Source organism: Akebia trifoliata, chromosome 9 (genome assembly GCF_017979445.1).
Source record: "Akebia trifoliata isolate Shusen 1 chromosome 9, ASM1797944v1, whole genome shotgun sequence".
NCBI classification, from domain to species: domain Eukaryota; kingdom Viridiplantae; phylum Streptophyta; class Magnoliopsida; order Ranunculales; family Lardizabalaceae; genus Akebia; species Akebia trifoliata.
In genome coordinates, this window is record NC_141383.1 from 1,249,573 (window position 1) to 1,269,734 (window position 20,162).

Genomic DNA, 20,162 nt, shown 5'->3' on the forward strand with positions numbered 1-20,162 from the left:
AACGTGTTGCTCTAGTCAATTACTCAATCAATGATCATGACTATTCAATGGGATACTATCTTGCCGATATTATATATCCCCAGTGATCAACATTTGTGAAAACAATTTCATCTTCATAAAAAAAAAATTAAAATATTTTATTGGAGCTTAAGAGTCGGTAAAAAAGGGCATTGAACAAGCATTTGGAGTACTCCAAGCACATTTTACAATTGTGTGTGGACTTGCATGTTTTGGAAGCGTGAAATACTTATAAATATCATGAAGGCATGTATTATAATGTACAACAAAACTGATGAAATTATAATGTGCAATTGATGAAATTATTGCGTAGTAGTGTTACATGAGTGTACAACAAAACTTGTGCAATTCATTTTATGTAATTACTACATTCGAGATAGAAAAACCCATTTTGAACTCTAAGTTGACATAGTCGAGTACTTGTGACAATTACAAGGAAGTTGTTTGAACTTGTAATTTGAAATTTGGAGGTGTATGATTATGTTTTTTTGTAAGCACGGTACATTTCAATAATAATAGTCATTCCATCAAATTGGTACAATAAAAATACTATTACTGAAAAATATTAGAAATTACATAATATGAACCATTACATCAAATTAACACGATAAAAACTAATATTACTAGAAATAAAAATTTCTAAAGAATAAAAAATACAATAATTGTAAAAATTATAACATTTTAAGAATGGTTAAATAATTTTGCAAGAATCTTTATTTGACAATGCGATAATATTTTACTTGCATTTAAGGCATTCTATTCGTATCTATAAACATTATTCATTCATCATCTTTCATATGTGATAATCTTCTTTTGATTTTATTTAACTCAAAACTTTTCTTTCTCAAGTGCAAAACTTTATTTTCTCTTGAATATATGCCCTTTCGTTCTTCCATTTATTTAGAGGGTCTTTTTATGCCTTTCTTCCTAATGGTCTTTTTAAGTTCACAAAATTGGCCTGTGGGACATCGTCTTCCCCCCAAGATCCATTGGAGTCCTTGGAGTAGAAGGAGAGGAGGTGATAAGTGAATAAGTTGCACTTTTGTACATTTTTGTTGGATTGTTTTTCTTTTGACAATCTTCCAACCACTTCGATTAATATCTCAATATACTCCAACAATGTTCAAATTGAAATGGTGTTTTACCTTTATATAGCTCTTGGTATAAAACTTTCGAATTAACAACCAAAAAAGTAAAAAAAAATTAAAATAAGTACAATAATGATAATTTAAATATTCTAAATACCTTATCTTTCTCAGTTACGCCACTTTGGTGTCTTGATTTAATCTAGGCATAGCACCTATAAAATTTATTCGTAAGTAGTTGGATATGCGATCAACGGTTCATTAAAGAAACTTAAATCCGATCAGAGTGAATTTTTTTGTATTTGTGGAAGTAATCACACATTGGTGCCTCAATAACTCTTGTATTTTTTATTCATTCCCTTGCATTGCATCAAAAATGACATTTAACTATGCCCACACAATAAGAATGTCCTCTTTAATGATAACATTATCACCTTGAGATTTTTTTTGTTGGGCTCTGGTTGAATGGAGAATTGAAATGATTGAGGAGTAAATTAATTAGAATGAGTGAGACATTGTGTTGGTTGATCGGAAAATTGCGTCAAAAATTAATAATTTTCATTAGATCCATAATACGTATATGCATTTCTTGAACAATAAGTGTGATAATCATCTTCATGAAAATTTATGTTGTTGAAGAAATTTTTTTTAGAAAAGAGTGAAAGAGATTGTGGGAAAAAATAAGATAAATGTTATTGTGTGAAGGTTTTATAGGAAAAAGGGAAATAGAAAATGTTATCCTTTTTTTTTAACGTTAGACCTTGGCATAAATGTTAAAATGTGTTATATTTTTATTAATGTGAAAAAAGTTTTGAAAATTTTAGAAGTTCTAAAGCTTAAAATCTATAATATATATATTTTTATATTAATAATGATCCTTGAACCACCGCTACATCTGACGAGTGGAGTAGCGTTGGCTACTTTAGCATTGTGTAAAAAAAATATGTTGGAGTAATTTTTTTTTCATTTCTCTCTTCAAAATAAATAGTGTACATACTTTAAAGAGTATGTTAGAGATACTCTAACCACCTTATTTAGTTTTTAATTTTCTAAAATTATCGACATAGCATTTTATTATGTTACCTACAAAATCATCTTGGTTAATATTTTAAATTACAAAAAGATTTTTACACTATATTAGATGATAACATATGATACAACTTTGATTATCTATTTAAAATATTTTTTAAAGTTATTGTAAAAAATCTAAATTTGGCAAAAAACTCAATTTTTGTAACACGTGTATTTACATGCAACCTATTGTAAAAGATCCAACCTAAGATCTAGATCCAACTTAGATTCCAACTCAAGATCTAGAATATTCACAAGCAAGATGTGTATGGAAGACTCCTAGATTATGTGGAGACAAAATCTTCTCCTCAATCTCCTCCACTCAATATTTAAATAATTTTCTTTATTATTAATTTGTAAATATTTATTTCTAGTCATAGGAGGTTGCTATAACTAAATAGGAAATTACTCCAACAACTCTTTTATTTGCATTCCAATAGATCTATTGTACTATAATACATGTTTTATTATAAATAAAGCAATTGTCTCTTCTTGCTCTAATCTTGAGAAAGAGAGACCGTTATCCTTCTCATAACTCTCAAAGTCTTTATGGTATCAGAGCCTCTCACAAAAGCCCTTACCAAGGTCAAAACTGTGAGCTAAATCCATTAAAAAAAAAAATTCTGCAACAATGACCATTGAAATCTTTTCAAAGCATCATTATCCATCAACATTGAACGTTGAAAATCTTGTGAAAATCAAATTAACCCACTCAAACTTTCTTTTGTGGAAAACACATATACTAGGACTCATAGAGAGTCAAGATATGATGGGATTTATTGATGGAGAATTTTCCATACCAGATTGTTAGATCACTATCCTAGACACTGAAGTTGTGGATGGGAAACGTATGATTGTTAACCCAGATTATACCACATGGAGAAGGTCAGATCGTCTTCTACGTGGGTGGATCACATGAACATTATCAGAGGAAGTCCTTGGTATGGTCATTGGACTTGAGACTGCTTTTGAGGTATGGAACACACTATTGAATTATTTTGCTCAAGAATCCCAAGAAAGAGAATTTTTCTTGTTGCAACAATTACAAATACACTGAAAGGGTACCTCTACCATTTTCGAATATATTCAGACTTTTAAAAGCATTTGTGATAACCTCGTAGCCATTGGGAAGCATATAAATGATCGTACTAAGGTTTTCTCGCTCCTTAATGGCTTAGGACTAGGTTATGAATCACTTGTAACTACTATGTTAAAACCACCAACTCCATCTTATCGTGAGATTGTCCCTCTCCTTCAGAGCCATGAAATCATGAGGAATTTGCATAACTCTGAAGGATATGGGATAACTAATCACAATGTTACCTTTGTGGGTCAATGATCTATAGGACAACAAGATAATAAATATTTTAATAGACGTGGGAGATCCAATCAAGGGTCATTTACTTCCCAGATTGGACCAATACCGAATCATGGGCAAGAAGAAAGCCTTCAACCTAGAACCATTAATCATATGAATCAATCCAATCAGTCCCAACAACTTGAAAAAGAAAATAGTGGAGTTTGTAAGATTTGTAAGAAGCCCAATCACACAGCATTACGATGTTGGCATTGATACAACCAAACATACCAGCCTGAAGATATTCCTCAAGCTCTGATAATCAAGATAGTGCATGGTTTCCATATACGGGAGCCTCATCTTATATGATTGTAAATGCAGGTAAGCTCGAAACTCGTACTAAATATCAAGGACCAGATAAAATTATGGTTGGTAATGGAGACATATTAGATATTACTCATGTTGGTTCATCACTAATTAAGGTTGAAAATAATCAATTAAAATTGAATGATGTGCTAATTGTTCCAAAAATAAAAAAGAACCTTATTTCTGTAAGTCAACTTACTACTAATTATCCCTATTTGTTTGAGTTCTCATCAACCGGTTTTGTGATGAAGGACAGGAAAATTAAATCAATAATAACATCAGGCCATAAACATGGAGACCTCTATGCCTTGCAACTTGAAGATAACAAGGTTTTCTTTTCAACAAGATTTCAAACAATGAGCAATGATATTTGGCATCAACGACTTAGTCATCCGCACATCCAAGTTGTTAATTTTTTGAAAAATAATAAAATAATCTTTAGTTCTACTACCAATAAAGCTAAGACTATTTGTAGTAGTTGTCAAATGGCTAAATCTCGTCGTCTTCCATTTATTTAAAAAAATGAATTTTGTGATGAACCGCTTGTTAAGATTCATTGTGATTTACGGGGACCAACCCTTGTTTTATCTTTTCAGAGATTTAAATATTATGTGATATTTATTGATGAATGTGTTGAACACAAACACTTTATCTATTTTATTTGCTGCTGGATTTATAGATGATTATAATAACAAAAAACCAAAAATACAAGGCAACACTACTAACAAACTTCCTTGAAACACTGTACTACTCAACAACCTTCCTAGAATATATACATATATATCACCTAACTAAGTTGAGTCAAATAAAGAAGCAACTAATTCCTAAAATTCTGCTACCAAAACAGAAACAGTCATTGAGACTATTTTCTATCACACATTCTCAGTCAAACATAGAGATGGTGATGACTCTCAACACTTCCTCTCAGCACCAACTCTCTGTTTATCACACCGAGTTCTTTCCTGAACTTCACAAACTTCTTGTAACACAATCCTTTGGTGAATATGTCAATAATTTGCTCATCTATGCGGATTGGTATAAGATGAATTTCTCCTCGAAACACTTTCTCCCTGATGAAGTGATGATGGACCTCCACGTGCTTCATTCTAGCATGGAAAATAGGATTTTCTACAAGCTTGATCGCACTCTTATTATCACAATGTAGCCCTACTACATAATTTGTAGATTGATGCAAGTCTTTTATCAATTGCATCAACCATACACTTTCTTGTGATGCCCTCGTTGCTGCACAATATTCTATTTCAATTGTGGACATAAATAGTTGGTTGTCTCTTGTTGCACCATGTAATAACTCCTGAAGCCAAATTGAAAAAATAACTCATGGTTGACTTTCTAGTTGAAAGATCACCCGCGTTTGTTTCCCTTTCCATTCAAAATACCAAAACTCAGTGTGTTTTTTTACATACCTTAATATATGATGAATTGCATCCAAATGTGACTTTCTTGGATTTTGCATGAATCAGCTTACAACACTTACTGCTTGGGTTATGTCAGGCCTAGTTAAGGTTAAATAAATCAAGCTACCAACTAGTTGCCTATACATAGTCTGGTCTTCAAGTTCTTCTCCTTCTACTCGAAGCTCTTCGCATTGACCTCCATTAGAGTTGCAATCGTACTACACCCAATCATCCCAAATGACTTAAGTAAGTCTGTGGCATATTTCTGTTGGCATAGAAAAATCCCTTGTTCAATTTAATTCATCTCAAGACCAAGAAAATGCTTAAGTTCACCCAACTCCTTCATTTGGAATCTTGTACAAAGATTAAGTCAACCATTTTTTATCTTCTCTTAATCATCCCCAGTTATAATTAAGTCATCTACATAAACTAGTATAACTGAAATTTTACTAACCTTGGCCTTTACTAACAAGCTTGAATCTGAAGGTGTTATCGAGTATCCACTAGCTACTAGAAATTATGCAATCTTCCCACTCCAAGCCCTTGGAATTTGTTTTAAGCCATATAAAACCTTTTTCAGCTTCAAACATATTGTGAATTTTTAGAGTTCATGAATCCCTTGGATTGCTCCATGAAAATTTCTCGATCCAACTCACCATACAAGAAATCCATTTGCCATAACTTCCAATCTTTACAAGCAGAAAGAGCGATGAGTACACAAACTATTGTAATTTTGACTACCGAGTTGAATATCTCATCATAGTTATAACCAAATTGTTGAAAAAAACCATGAGCAACAAGTTGAGCTTTGTACCTTTCTATTAATCCATCTAGTTTAGTCTTGATCTTATATACCCATTTGCAAATAATGGGCATTATTCCAATAGGCCTTGGCACTAAATCTCACATCTCATTTTTTTTCAAAGTTGATATCTCCTCTATCATTGCTTCCTTCCATTCAGGATCGCCTTGAGATTCCTCATAAGATGTTGGTTCTATGATACCAACTTCATCATTAACAGTTGTTGCAAATGCTGCATTCACATACTTTGGATTTGGCTTGCGAATCCAAAACGATTTTCTTACCTCCCTCTCAACTTCTTCTACTTCAAGTTCTTCCAATTGAGACTCCTTCATTTTTTCAGTTGTTCGTGTCTGATGAATACCTGATTGTCATGGGTTTCATTGATTTAAAACTTCTAAAATCGTTGGAGCATATTCTTGATTTATTTCATTGGGATTCTCCATTTTAGGATCATCTGAGGTAGGTTCAAATTCAACTGAAACTTTAGAATTTATTTTCTTTTGCAACTCCATCTGAAGTTTATCACTATCTTGGAGAGTGACTTCATCAGATGACCACCATAAAGATGTCTCATTGAACACAACATTTCTTGAATGTATACACAAGCTGTTATGAGATCCACACATTCTAGCATTTCCTCTCCAAGTCATACTCGGTGAATATTCACCAAACTACTTTCTTATCAAATTTGTTGTGCAATTGATTAAGTACAAACACATAACATACTGAACAAAAAATTTGAAGATGACTTACAACTGGTTTGATTCCAAAGAGCTTTTCATATGGTGAGATAAACAAAAGTTTCGATTGAGGAAAACAATTTATGACATAGGTGGTTGTTTTCACACATTCTGCCCAAAAATGAGTTGGTACATTCTTCCTGTGCATCATGATTCGAGACGTTTTTGCTAGATGCCTATTTTTCCTTTTTGCCACCCCATTTTGTTGAGGTGTGTGAAGACAAGTAACTTGTTTGCGTATTCCATGTTTAAGCAAGTACATTTTGAACTTATTCAATGAGTATTCTCCTCCATACATTTGAACTTACAATTAAGATCATTTTCTACTTCTTCGCGAAATAAAATAAACTCTCTAACTACTTCAGATTTTTCTTTCAAAAAAAACACTCAAACATAATAAGAAAAATCATCAATAAACATCAACATGTAACACACGCCTCCAATAGATGGTACTTTGACTTTTCCAAATACGTCTGAGTGTACTAGTTCTAATGGTTTCCTTGCCCAAAAATATGACTTGATGTGAGGAAGCTGATGCGCCTTCCCGTATTAACAACCGAAGCATACTACATCATGATGAACATACAATAGGGGAAGTCCTTTCAATAGTTGTTTGTTCATTATCGCTTTCAGTTTTGTATACTCGACATGTGCAAGTCGAGCATGCCAAAGATCAACAATTTCATTTTTTCGAGTTTTATCTACGTATACATCTTGAGCTGGCATCACATAAATTGATTCTACTCTCCTTCCCTCCAAAAGAGGAGTACTTGAAATCTACAGTTGCTTGTAGATCTTAACATCATCAGGTCCAAAAAGCACAAACTACCTAATTTTGTTAGTTGAGAGACAGACATCAAGTTCTTCATATCTGGAACGTGGCAAACATCCTTGAGTAAAGAACACTCCTTCTTAGATTACATCGTGCAAGTAGCATCGCCTACATGAGTAATAGGCAATTTTGCATTGTTTGCTATCACCACCATCCATCATCCTTTGTACTCAGATTTTGTTACAAACTTTTGCTCAACACCTGCCATGTGGTTGAACATCCTGAATCGACTATCCAATCCTTAGAATAGTCTATTCGATCTGATTTGTTCGCCTCCATGGAGCTAGGAACAACAACTATTTTGTGGTTGTTAATGCTTTTACACGTGAGCCTTGTTGATCTTCAACGATGCACATAAGACACTCCAATTGTCTATATCATCATCTTTGTGTTGATGATCATTTGATGTTGTGGCATTCCCTTCATTTATTTATTTTTCTTTGGAAAGCGACAATCTCGAACAAAATGACAAAATCTTCCACAATTGTTCCAAGATTTCTTTATTGTGGAGTTTTGAGCTCATCACCTGGGCTCGTTAAATTTTGAGATTTCCTCACCTTGAGTACCTTTTTACCTATAGTTTGGCTTAGGCTTAGGCTTACCTTTGAGATGTTTTCTTCCTCGACCAACAAAAAACACCTCCTCATTCTTCTTCAGTGAGACACCAGTCATTTGTTTAGCTAAGTTTTCCTAGTTAGCCAAAAAGCTTTCTAATTCAAGTAGACTTGGTTGAGTTGGCCATCCTTGGATTGCAGTAATGAACCCATTGTACTTAGGTTTCAGTCCACGAATAATTATTCGTCGCATACGTGCATCGGTGGTTTCAGATTCCTTATCAAGCTAAGAAATTTCATGATAAATCCTTTTGACCTTCATGAAGTACTGAGAAATTGTCATGTTCCCTTGAGAGATTGAACTGATTTTATTCTCAAGCATTTATAGTCGAGCGTCATTTGTGTTAGAAAATAAAGTAGCAAATGAATCCCATGCTTCCTTTGGAGTTCTAGTCTCTCAAATATGATCGAGCAGTTCCTTTTGGATGGTTGCTTTCAACATGAACAAAGCCTTACCAACTTTAACCATCCACTTCTTTGAAGCATCTACAGTCTCTATAATACCATAGGGAGGTTTGATATCAGCACCATTTACTACTTCCCATAGATCTTGTCCCTGAAGAAAGGATTCTATGTAAGACTTCCAGTATTGGTAATTTGTGTTGTTCAGCTTCTCAATGATATTTGTTGAATTGACAAGATCCATTTGACTGATCAAGCTAATAAGGTATAAAGTGAGATGTTAGATCTATAATCTTCTTAATCTGGTCCTTGACCGAAGTTGTTTTGGGTCTACTTTTCTCTCTAATTGGGAACTCCAAGCTTTTTTCTTTGATACAAAATTGTTGAATACAAACATTTATTTGTTTTGTTTTTGTTGAATTTATAGATGATATAATAATAGAAAACGAAAAATATAAGGCAACATTACTCACAAACTTCCTACAAATACTGCACTACTCAACAACCTTCCTAGAATATATCACCTAACTAAGTTGAGTCAAAGAAAGAAGCATCTAATTCCTAAAATTCTGCTACCAAAATAAAAACAGTCATTGAGATTATTTTATATCACACATGCTCAGTCAAACACAGAGATAGTGATGACTCTCAATAGAATATACTAGATTCACATGGTATTTCCCTTTAAAACGTAAATTTGACTTCTTGACGTGCTTATTGAATTTCACAAGTACCTTCATACACAATTTGATAAGAAAGTAAAAATCTTTTAATTATATGAGGGAGGGGAATTCAATGATAATGAATTTTTCTTTTATTTGCGAAACAATGGGATCAAACATCAGAAAGTTTGTCCCAAGACATCAGAACAAAATGGCATGGTAGAAAGAAAACATAAAAACATTATGGAGCGTAGGTTAACCATGATGTTTCACAGTAGCATGCCTAAACGATTCTACGTTGAAGCCTTTGGGATAGTAGTTTGCTTAATTAATCGTTTCCCATCTCAAGTTTTAAAAATGAAATCTTCTTTTGAAAATTTATTTAATAAACCACCTAATAACGGGTTATTAAGGGTATTGGGATATAAGACTTCCCATATCTACGTGACTACTCAAAAATAAAGCTTGTTCCTTGTTTACTCCCATGTGTGTTCTTGGGATATGGTGAACAACACAAAGGATATCGTTGTCTTTACCATCCCATAGGACGTGTCTTTGTATCAAGACATGTCGTCTTTGATGAAGTTATTTTTCCTTTTAAGGATCCTAGTGCCTTGTTCACTTCTTCTCATACTAATAAAGAAATTACTATTTTCACTGAGTGGTTTACAGGTATTAATAAATAAGGTTCAACTCAATCACCACCATTTATTGGTCCATCACACTTGGTTGAACCACCACACGTAATCCAGTTTCAATCTGACACTAGTAAATCTCAAGATAATGGTGCATCCAATACTATTGATGAATTAGCTCCCACGACTCAAGGTGATGCAATAATTGGTAGGAATGATGTAATTACTAATACTAATACCTTTTAGAACATGAGGACGAGGTAGACCAATGTTCACTTCACTCAATTGGTCATATCTTAAATGACCCAACTTTAATTCATCACCGTTCAATTGATGAAATGAATCACTCTTCAGCCATCGAACAAATTGAAATTACCGATACTATCATAAATACAGATCATCTAGTGACCCATCATATGACTACTCGATTGAAGAATGGAATCATCAAGCCTAATCCAAAATATTCTCTAGCTGCTATTAAGGTACCATCTAAACTCAAAATATTAAATCTGCCATGAAGCACCTAGGTGAAAGCGCCCTCGATCCGCGGGGTGCGCGGATCTGCTTTTGACCTTTGAGGTTTGGGAGTAGCCACCTAGTTATTACGGTTTAGGAACCGAACATTGACTCTAAAAAACAAAAGAAACTAATCTACAAAAAGTAAGAAAACTAAGTCCGGGGATCACGTTACGGAGTTGGAAGGTGTTAGGCACCAATCCCGCCCGGCAAACGCCGGTCTCTACTAATTTCCAAATAGAACTACATTGCTAAAAAGACCTAATCAATAAAAAAATAAAAATAGTTACCTTTTCCGAACGCAATGGTTTTGTTCCCTCATATATGATAGAACAACTCCTTATACAGTATTCCTCGCTTTGTTTTGTCATCGGATCTGATTTCTGATTTTCAAGTTGAGGTATCTCTTTCTTAGATCTGAATTCTTCGAATTTGTTTATGGGTTTCTAGGTGTTTTTGAAGGGCTTCTAGGTATTTTTTTGAGCTAAAATTGAGGTATGGGTGTTAGGTAGGGAGTTAGGACTTCAAAATTAGGGTTTATGGGAGGCTAGGGAAGCTTTTTGACCTACTTTTCTTAGGATTTATTTTTTTATACGAAAATAGGGTGTGGAGGCTCCTAGTTATAAACTTTTTTAAGTCCCTCATGAGGGGCATTTTCGTAATTTTGTCAAATTTTGTGAAAATTGACGAAATGATTTATTTGGTTTCGATTTATTATTTTATGTGTTTGAAAGGATTTTTCTAAGCATAATGTAGGCTCTAGGGTTATTTTGATGTTAGGTGTATTTTGGTAATTTGATCATTTTTTAGTGATTTTTATCGTAAAACTTCTTTTTGTCTGCAAGATGATGATTTCTATGTTTCTGGGGTCATATTTTTCTAGTGTAGCGTAGTTTCTATAGTTTTATCAGTTCGAGATACCTCATTCGGATTTCTAAAACATATCTGGTAACAAAATAAAGCATTGGAATAAACATCCATCATTGGGAATCGTTGCAATCGGGTTGACGAGTTGATTAATCAGGCGAGTACAAAAATGGGATGTCTACACCAGGTTGGCTCTTAGCTATGAAAGAAGAGATTAAAACCCTTTACCAGAATGACACGTGAGATTTGGTCTCACGAACATTCAATATGAATGTAGTAGGATGTAGTGGATATTCAAAACTAAGATTAACTCAGATAGATCTCTTGAAAGACTTAAGGCCCGATTGGTTTCAAAAGAGTTCACCCAAGTTCCTGAAGTAGACTTTTATGAAACATTATCTTCTGTTATAAAATCAAACACCATTTGAACTGTCCTTACAATGGCTCTAATGAACAATTGGGACAACGTCTTTCTCCATGGACGTCTTGACAAACACGTATATATGAAACAACCACATAGGTTCCAAGATACAAATCAACAAAATCATGTATGTAGGCTTAAAAGAGTCTTATATGGGCTTAGACAAGCTCCATGTGCTTGGTATGATAGGCTAAGTTCTTTCCTTCCTACTATTGGATTTTTCTATAGTTTGGCGGATGCATCCCTTTTTATATGTCATCATTCTCAAGGAGCCATTTTACTATTGCTTTATGTTGATGATATTATACTCACTAGTGATAATAATTCATTTATTAAATGGATCATTCATCAACTCGGTCAAGAATTTGCAATTAAAAATCTTGGGTTCTTGCATTATTTTTTGGGTATTGAGGTTCATAAGTTTTCCAAAGGGTTATTTTTAAACCAAACTAAATATGCTTATGAGCTCTTAGAACGTGCCCACATGCAAGATTGCAAGCCCATATCTAAACCCATGGTGTCCAAGATCCATCCAATTGCCAACGGTGATGGTTTATTTCTTAATCCTAAGTTTTACAAAAGCATTGTTGGTGGTTTACAATATTTAACGTTTACTCGACTAGATATATCTTATAGTGTGAATTATGCTTGTCAATTTATACAAAATTTGACCAATCTACATTTTCAGATGGTCAAAAGAATCCTATGATACATTCATGGTACTATCCATCATGGCATTCGCCTTTTATCTTACAATCCTCTTATTTTATATGATTTTTCTGATGTAAACTGAGCCAGTAACCCGATTACTAGGAGTTCTACCACTGGTTTTTGTACATATATTGATGGAAATTGCATTTCATGGAGTGCCAAGAAACAACAAACAGTAGCTCGATCAAATACAGAGGTCGAATGTCGTGATCTTACCTTAACAACTGTTGAAATTACTTGGCTATCTTTCATCTTGCGTGACATCGGCATTTACCTCTCACAACCTCCTACTTTGTTTTGTGATAACATCTTTACATTGCATATGAGCATCAATCTTGTGTTTCACGCCAAAACAAAACACATAGAGATTGATTATCATTTTGTACGGGAAAAGGTTGCACTTGGTTCTCTTGTTACATGTTATGTTTCATCTTCTAATCAAGTTGCTAGCATACTTACAAAAGCATTGCCAAGAAGGAGTTTTGAGGACTTAAGGGCCAAACTAGGCTTTTGTTCACTCCCAAGCCTAGTTTGAGGGAGCATGTAGAAGATCCAACTCAAAATCCAGTCCAACTCAAATTCCAACTCAAGATCTAGTATATTCACAAGTCAAAGGTGTATGGAAGACTCCTTGATTATGTGGAGACAAAATCTTCTCCTCAATCTCCTCCACTCAATATTTAAATAGTTTCTTTTATTATTAATCTGTAAATATTTATTTCCAATCATAAGAGGTTGCCATAACTAAATAGGAAATTACTCCAACAACTCTTTTATTGCATTCCAACAAATCTATTGTATTGTAATACATGATTTATTATAAATAAAGTAATTGTCTCTTTTTTCTCTCATCTTGAGAGAGAGAGAGAGAGAGTGAGAGAGAGACCTTTATCTTTCTCACAACTCTCAAAGTCTTTACCTATTGGTTCAAAACTTCAAATTAAAATTTGACTGCTTCTCCTAGTTTGCTTGTTATATGTTTCTCCCAGATGACTAATTTTTATGAATTATGCTCCAACTTAGCTCACTAAGTTGTGAAGTTTATAAATCTATGATTAATACTATGTTCTAAAACCCGCCTTCACAGACTAACTACAGATTACAAATCTACTTTGTCATCTTTTAAGATCTAAACTTTATGTGCAACAACATCTTATTTTTCAGTTCCAAGTTGAATAAGTTGGTGGTTATTGCATACAACTAAAGTATTAATCACTTCAAAGTGAACCTCTAGAATGGAATCGATATTCGAACTTAAGAAGTAATTGTAAGGTTTTAAATCCTTTACAAACAAGATCTTTGCATTCATAGTCAATTAAAATTGATGGAATATAGAACTTATAGGTATTAAGTTCTTGAACATAACTGTAATGCTTCAATCCATTGAGTACATAGATTAATAGAGCCAGTATAACCCTGTGATTTTCCCTTTATCTTCAGTCGAACAACAATTCAATCAAACCTTTAAAGAACGTGCAAATTGAAAACCTTTAACAAATCGTGGCGCACTACCCTTAATCTCCACGCGATAATAATTGATGAGAACTCGACAATCAAGTGTGGTTGGGATGGCTTTCACTCCTCCTTATAGACTTATTCTTTCCAATTCAACCCCACCACCGATTTAGAAGGAACTTTAGGAGGAAAAGATCTCTAGTTGTTTTAAAAAATCACCAAATTCCATACGTATGAAAATTGTCTTAGATAATTTAATTCAAAATTTTAATTTAGTCCCTATTAACGAATTTCAATCCCTATCCAAATAAGAATTTGCTTGGACCACCAAAATAATTTGTATTTGTTGAAAAACCTAAAAAAAAAAAAAAATTAATAAAACAAAAAATTGCAATAATAAGATGTATATTTAGATAAATGATATTGTCATATTAAATAAGTTAAAAATTTTGATTTGTAGAATTAATTCATGATATAAGTGATTTTGTTGGCGAGTATAAGTGTTCATCAATGCCATGTAGACTTTGCCAAAGAAGTTCAACATGAAAAATATGGTTGAGGCCTTAACCATCCAGGCTTTAAAATACATTTAGATAGTAAGAGAGGTCGTGAACTCTCTCAAAGGTCATATACCGATAAAAACATATAAAACATAGGGTAGAAAACATTACATTCTAGGAGAGGTGCATATGTTCAAAGAAGACAATCTCAGTAATTCTCAGTGTCTTGAGAATGAGATAGTAAAGGAACATGTAGGGTTTATATGATTGCATGGAATTAGTTTTTAATGGAAAATGAATTCACTGAAAAAATGGACTTGAGAAACTGAGTTATGTGGAAAATGATTTTTGTTATTTGATTTTGCTTAATAAAATGTTAGAAAGAGAATTGATTCTTTTTTTGTTTTTGTGTGTGTGTGTGTGTAGGAAGGGTTGGGGTGAGGGGGAGAGGGAAAGAGAATAACATTAAGAGGTGGGAAAATCATTTTTCTTGGATAGAGCAGGAAACCTCCCAAGTGGAAAAATGAATTTTAACGAAAAGGAAAAAATCGTTCATTTGAAAATCACATTTTCTAGAAAAAGTCATTTTTTTTTCATTTTCTATGCACAATCATACGAACCCATAGATTTAGAAGGTAAGCATCATAGTTGGGACTTGAGAGTCTCATATACCATGTTGATAAGCACTAAGCTTAACATTGTCTTTTAATTTTCATTAGGATGTTAGGAAACATTATTAGATTTAGGCATGTCAATAGGTAAACATTTAACCAAAACTAAATAGAAATCGAATTTGAAAACCTCTGTTCTGATTCCTTTATCTATCTCTATATATATAATAGAGCCGTACCGATTGGAAACAAAATCATTAGGTCATATCCGATGGATACCCACAAGTACCTGGAAGGTTGGAACCGTTATATTTTGATATTTCTTTTTTTATTATAGATGATTTAAGATTTTCTTACATTTTAAAATTAATACATATTATATAAAATTCTTCAATTTTTCATAAAAACTATACATTGGAGCTTAAAATGGATCATTTCTTCACTTTTAGGAAAATTCCTCACAAAAGATTTCCTCGTGACTACCAAGCAATAGTAAATTTTTCATCACAAAACATTTGCATTTGTAAATGATTTGTAGTGCACCAAGCAATGTCTCAATTGATACTTTTTTTTAGATAATATGTTAATTTGGAATGTGTTATGATTCTTCTGAAGTGTTTTTATCTTTAATTAAAATTTGAGGTGCCAATAGTAATTCTCTAATTTTTTTGAAATAAAATAAAGTTTCATAATGATTCAAAATAATAAAATTTTCTCAATCAATTCTTGATAATTGGAACAGATGGGTACCCGTGTCTTTTTGTGATTTCGATTTCACTTTTTTTTAAGAATAAGAACTAAAAGCATAACTACAAGAATCGAAATCAAAAAAATATAATGATTCTAGTTCTAGGTACCTTAGGAATCGAACTAGAACCGACCCATTGACACCCCTAAGATTCATAGTCAAATATGATGAACCCAAAACCGACCATAAGTTATTGGATCAGTTTCTTAACAAAACCCAAATCTTTGATCCGGAATCCAATACCTATAATTACCAAATCAAAACGGATCGGATTTCGGGTCTGACCCACCCCATTAACAGCCCTACTTTACTCATTCTTCTCTGCATCTGCTTTACAAAAGCCATCTGGAGTAATTTGGACCCGCAACGTGTGCATCAAACACAATGTAATACCGCCACGTGTCCTCACTCTCCTACAACTACCTCCATGAATTCTTCAGATCTTCCAAGAAAACTTCGTCTCTAAGGTTTCATTCTTCCTCTCTCCCCACCTGTTGTTGCTTTTCAGAGAAAAAAAAAACCTAAAAAACCCTAAAAATGGCGTTGGAGTGGGTGGTGCTAGGATACGCCGCGGGCGCAGAGGCTATAATGGTGCTCTTACTAACACTACCGGGTTTGGATCGGATCCGAAAAGGGTTAATCGCAGTAACTCGGAACCTCTTGAAACCGTTCCTGTCTGTCGTTCCCTTCTGTTTGTTCTTATTACTGGACATATATTGGAAATACGAGAATAGTCCTTCTTGTGAAGTCGAATCCTGTACTCCTACGGAGTACCTACGCCACGAGAAATCCATGATAAAGAGCCAACGAAACGCTCTCTTGATCGCTGCGACACTAGTCTTCTATTGGCTTCTCTACTCTGTTACACATCTTGTTGTTCGACTCGAACAGCTCAACGAGCGGATCGAGAAATTGAAGAATCAGGATTGATAATTTTGAATTTGGATCTGAGATAAGCGCGCTTCTTACTTCTATCTAATTCAATTTCAGTTTTCTTTGTTTTAGGTTTCTTTGTTTTGATGTTGTTTTACGAATTTTTCTATTTCTACTAGTTGGCTTTTTAAGGAGAATCGAATTAATGAAATTATGTGTTTGTTGTTTGATTTGGTGATCTATCTATGATTAGAATTGTAAAACAAGGTGATCTATGTTTGTTTTAGATTTTTGATGTAATGGATCTCATGAAAAGCTACAAATTATAGGCAATTGGAATTAGGGATTTAAGTGATTTTAGGTGTCTCAACCGTCTCTCTCGACCATAGGCCCTGAAATTTCTGCTTGAAGAATTAAAAGTAGACGTCAAAGATGTCCAAACACAATGTCTCATTGGATTGTACAGTTTATCGTCACCAAGTCGGTGTTCGGGAATAAGTGGGAAATGGTAATATTCGGAAAAATCGGGTTAGGATTAAGTTAATTGTTCATACTCATAGATGTTCGTAATACATCTAAAGTTTATATTTTTCAAAATATAAAAAAGATCACTTAGATTTGGCAAAGATGTCCAAAACACACATGTAAATTTGATAACTTTGTTGGGAAATTAGTATCTTTGAAGGAAATCATGCTAAGCATGAGAAGCTTGAGATTCAGGCACAATGCTAGTTGGAAAAACAACTTATTTAATGAGAAAGGAATTATTCTTATAAATTCTTGCACCCAATGAGACTACTTTTGTCTATATAGGATCTTATTAATGTCCAAAACAAGTTGAACCTAAGAATGGCTTAGCCAATAACATAGGAATTGAAGGGAATCCTTGCCCACATACAGGGGAGAAATTGACTTTGTCCATGGACGACGTATGCGATGCATATGTTGGTTGTAAGGCATAAAGAAATGATGATATTGGTATGGTGCCCAAGTCTTTGTTTGCCCAAATCCTCCAACTCTGGTCATCGACAAATGTATTGAGTAGCCTTATGGAGGGCTACAAGCCTACAGTAACCAAATATGGCATGATGCCATTGCTGCCACCCGCCATCGTATGCCACCTCATGGAGAGTTCATGCAATGAGGCGCCGTGTAATGCCACCAAGGGACCACATGGTGGATATGGGAAAAGGAATTAAATCGATTCACTGAGTTGCTAAAAAGGAGTGCGTAGAATACGAATGTGTCCCAGGTCACAAGTATACACCTTTGCCTAGCTACACAAGCCCCATTTGTCTTTAGAATGACGGGGAAGTCTTGGGAAAATTTAAGAGCAACTAATAGTTGCACCCTCAAGTATTCTCCAAACCTCACATGGTACGAGAGTGTACTTGGTACAATAAGTTCTCACCCAACCCCATCTCAATACTTGGTACAAGAGTATACTTGGAAAGAAGATATGGTCGACCTCTTCTTAAGAAATTCTTCAACTCAGAAAGGGTGATGCTTAAGGCATAGAGGGCCTTTATTTTGAATGAACATGATTATGAAATTATTTTTTCAAGCAATGTAGGACACACAACCATGAATTGTCATTGGAGATCACTAGAACACCTTATTGAGATATGTAGCAACAACATGGTTCTGGATTTTCAACCCCAACTCAAAAGCCTACGAGTTCTGAACTTCAACGAATTGCATGAAGCAATAAAGAGAAGTGCTACCTCAATACCATGTGCCATGGAATGAACGTGATGTTGTTGCTCCCCGTGGCTATGTGAAGACATGGTAGGAAATCTCAACAACACCACAATTAAAATTCTCCCAACACGTGAGAAACCATTTAAAAAAGGTGCCAGGCATGTGCCACAAAGGTAACTTTAATGCTGAGTGTAGTCGTCGTTGGTACTAAATTTATGTAGGCCTACTAGGTAATTTCTCTCTAGATGTAAACAGTATTTATGTTTTGGGGAATGTGAGATTAAGAATACAGTAGTAGTTTTAGAGTTAACAGTATAATAAAATACATTTAACTCGGAACGGAAACATGAAATCTCATAATTTGTCATTCCGATTAAGGAATCCTGACCCCAACTATAATGTCTAAAAGATCTAAACTAACTTGAATCGTTATTGAGATTCGTATGTATGACAAGTAATTGGAATCCATAAAAAAGATTATCCAATCCTGATTCTAAAGAGTATCTAATCTCGAGTCTCCCTAGTATTGGACTCAGACAGAGTTTGAATCTATAGCTAATAGCCATGGACATCTTGAGTGTTAAGTCTAAAAGATATTACGATTTTTATTAAAGGCATGATAAGACATTTTTAATAAAGGCACGATAAGACAACCGAGATGACTATCAACTATCCAAGGTATGAAATGAGGCAACGAATGTACTCATTACCTTAAGCATGCAATCTCTAATTTGAATACTCACATCATATAATACTTTAGAATATACATTATGCTGGTATGATGTTCTACCTACTCTTTGTACTATAAATATGAGGACTTCTTTTGTACTGTTGCGAATTCTAAATAACATTCCATGCTTTGGAATTCACCCAACAATCATGATTTCATCAAATGCGTATTCACCAAACACAAAAAAAATAAAATTAGAGGTAATAAAGCAATTAAGAATACGCAAGATCTTTTTCGAGGTTCGTCATTCGAATTGCTAACTATGTTCCTGAGTTCTTGGAGCCAGTTCACTAGAGTAAATTTTTTGTACAGATTACATGTACAATTTCTCAAGAACCACCATGCTCAATAAGTCCCCCCTATTTGTAGTAAAAGATAGTGGGTGGAATATCAAATCAACTTAAAGGGATGCCTTGAATTTGTAATTGTTGTAAGAAAATTGTTAATTGAAGATTGCATGCTTAGGGTAATGAATGTCTTAGTTGACTCAAGTCATGCCTTAGATGGTTAGTGTCATTTTGGTAATCACATCACGTTTTTATTGAAAATTGCAATTTCTTCTATGCTTAGCATTCAAGATGTTCCCTGACTCTTGGCAAGAGATTTGAAATCAGGTTGTCTTTGGACTTGGTATTGGGGGAGAAATCGAGATCAAATAATGTTCAGACCAAGGATCGGGTGATTTTTTTTATGAACCCAAGTGCCTATCATATTTACCTTGATGATGATTCAAGTCATTCAAGGGTGTTATTGATGTTTTGATTGGGTTGGAATTCCTTACACTTGGTTTTGACACATATCTCAAGGTTCTTTGTCTCTAGTCCGGGTTAAATGTATTTCATTACCCCTTCACTTTCTGTGTGTTTTCTTTTGAAGTCAAGAATCACCTAACAGTCGTGGATCCTAGTGATCTTTCTAACAATGTTTCTTTTGCCTTATAACTACAAGTATCACTTGTAGGACTGGACGAATCAGTCTCTCCTTAGGTTAGATCAAATACTTGAATCCAACTTATTCAACCTCCCAGTACCCTACATCTTGGATAGACTCTGGCCAACATAAACCCGAACTGGGAAAGTGAACT

The 20,162-nt window shown here is 34.0% G+C and overlaps 1 protein-coding gene across 1 annotated transcript; it reads left to right on the plus strand.

Annotated features, from left to right (window-relative positions):
* Positions 1-16,217: 16,217 nt before the first annotated feature.
* On the plus strand, positions 16,218-16,887 carry LOC147393998 (uncharacterized). Its single transcript, XM_086454513.1, has one exon. The coding sequence runs from the start codon at positions 16,312-16,314 to the stop codon at positions 16,702-16,704; it is 393 nt and encodes a 130-aa protein (XP_086310639.1). The 5' UTR covers positions 16,218-16,311; the 3' UTR covers positions 16,705-16,887.
* The last annotated feature ends 3,275 nt before the right edge of the window (positions 16,888-20,162 follow it).

Bases quoted from the DNA above. Each gene is read 5' to 3' on its own strand.
- LOC147393998 (XM_086454513.1), top strand. From the start codon at position 16,312: ATGGCGTTGGAGTGGGTGGTGCTAGGATACGCCGCGGGCGCAGAGGCT.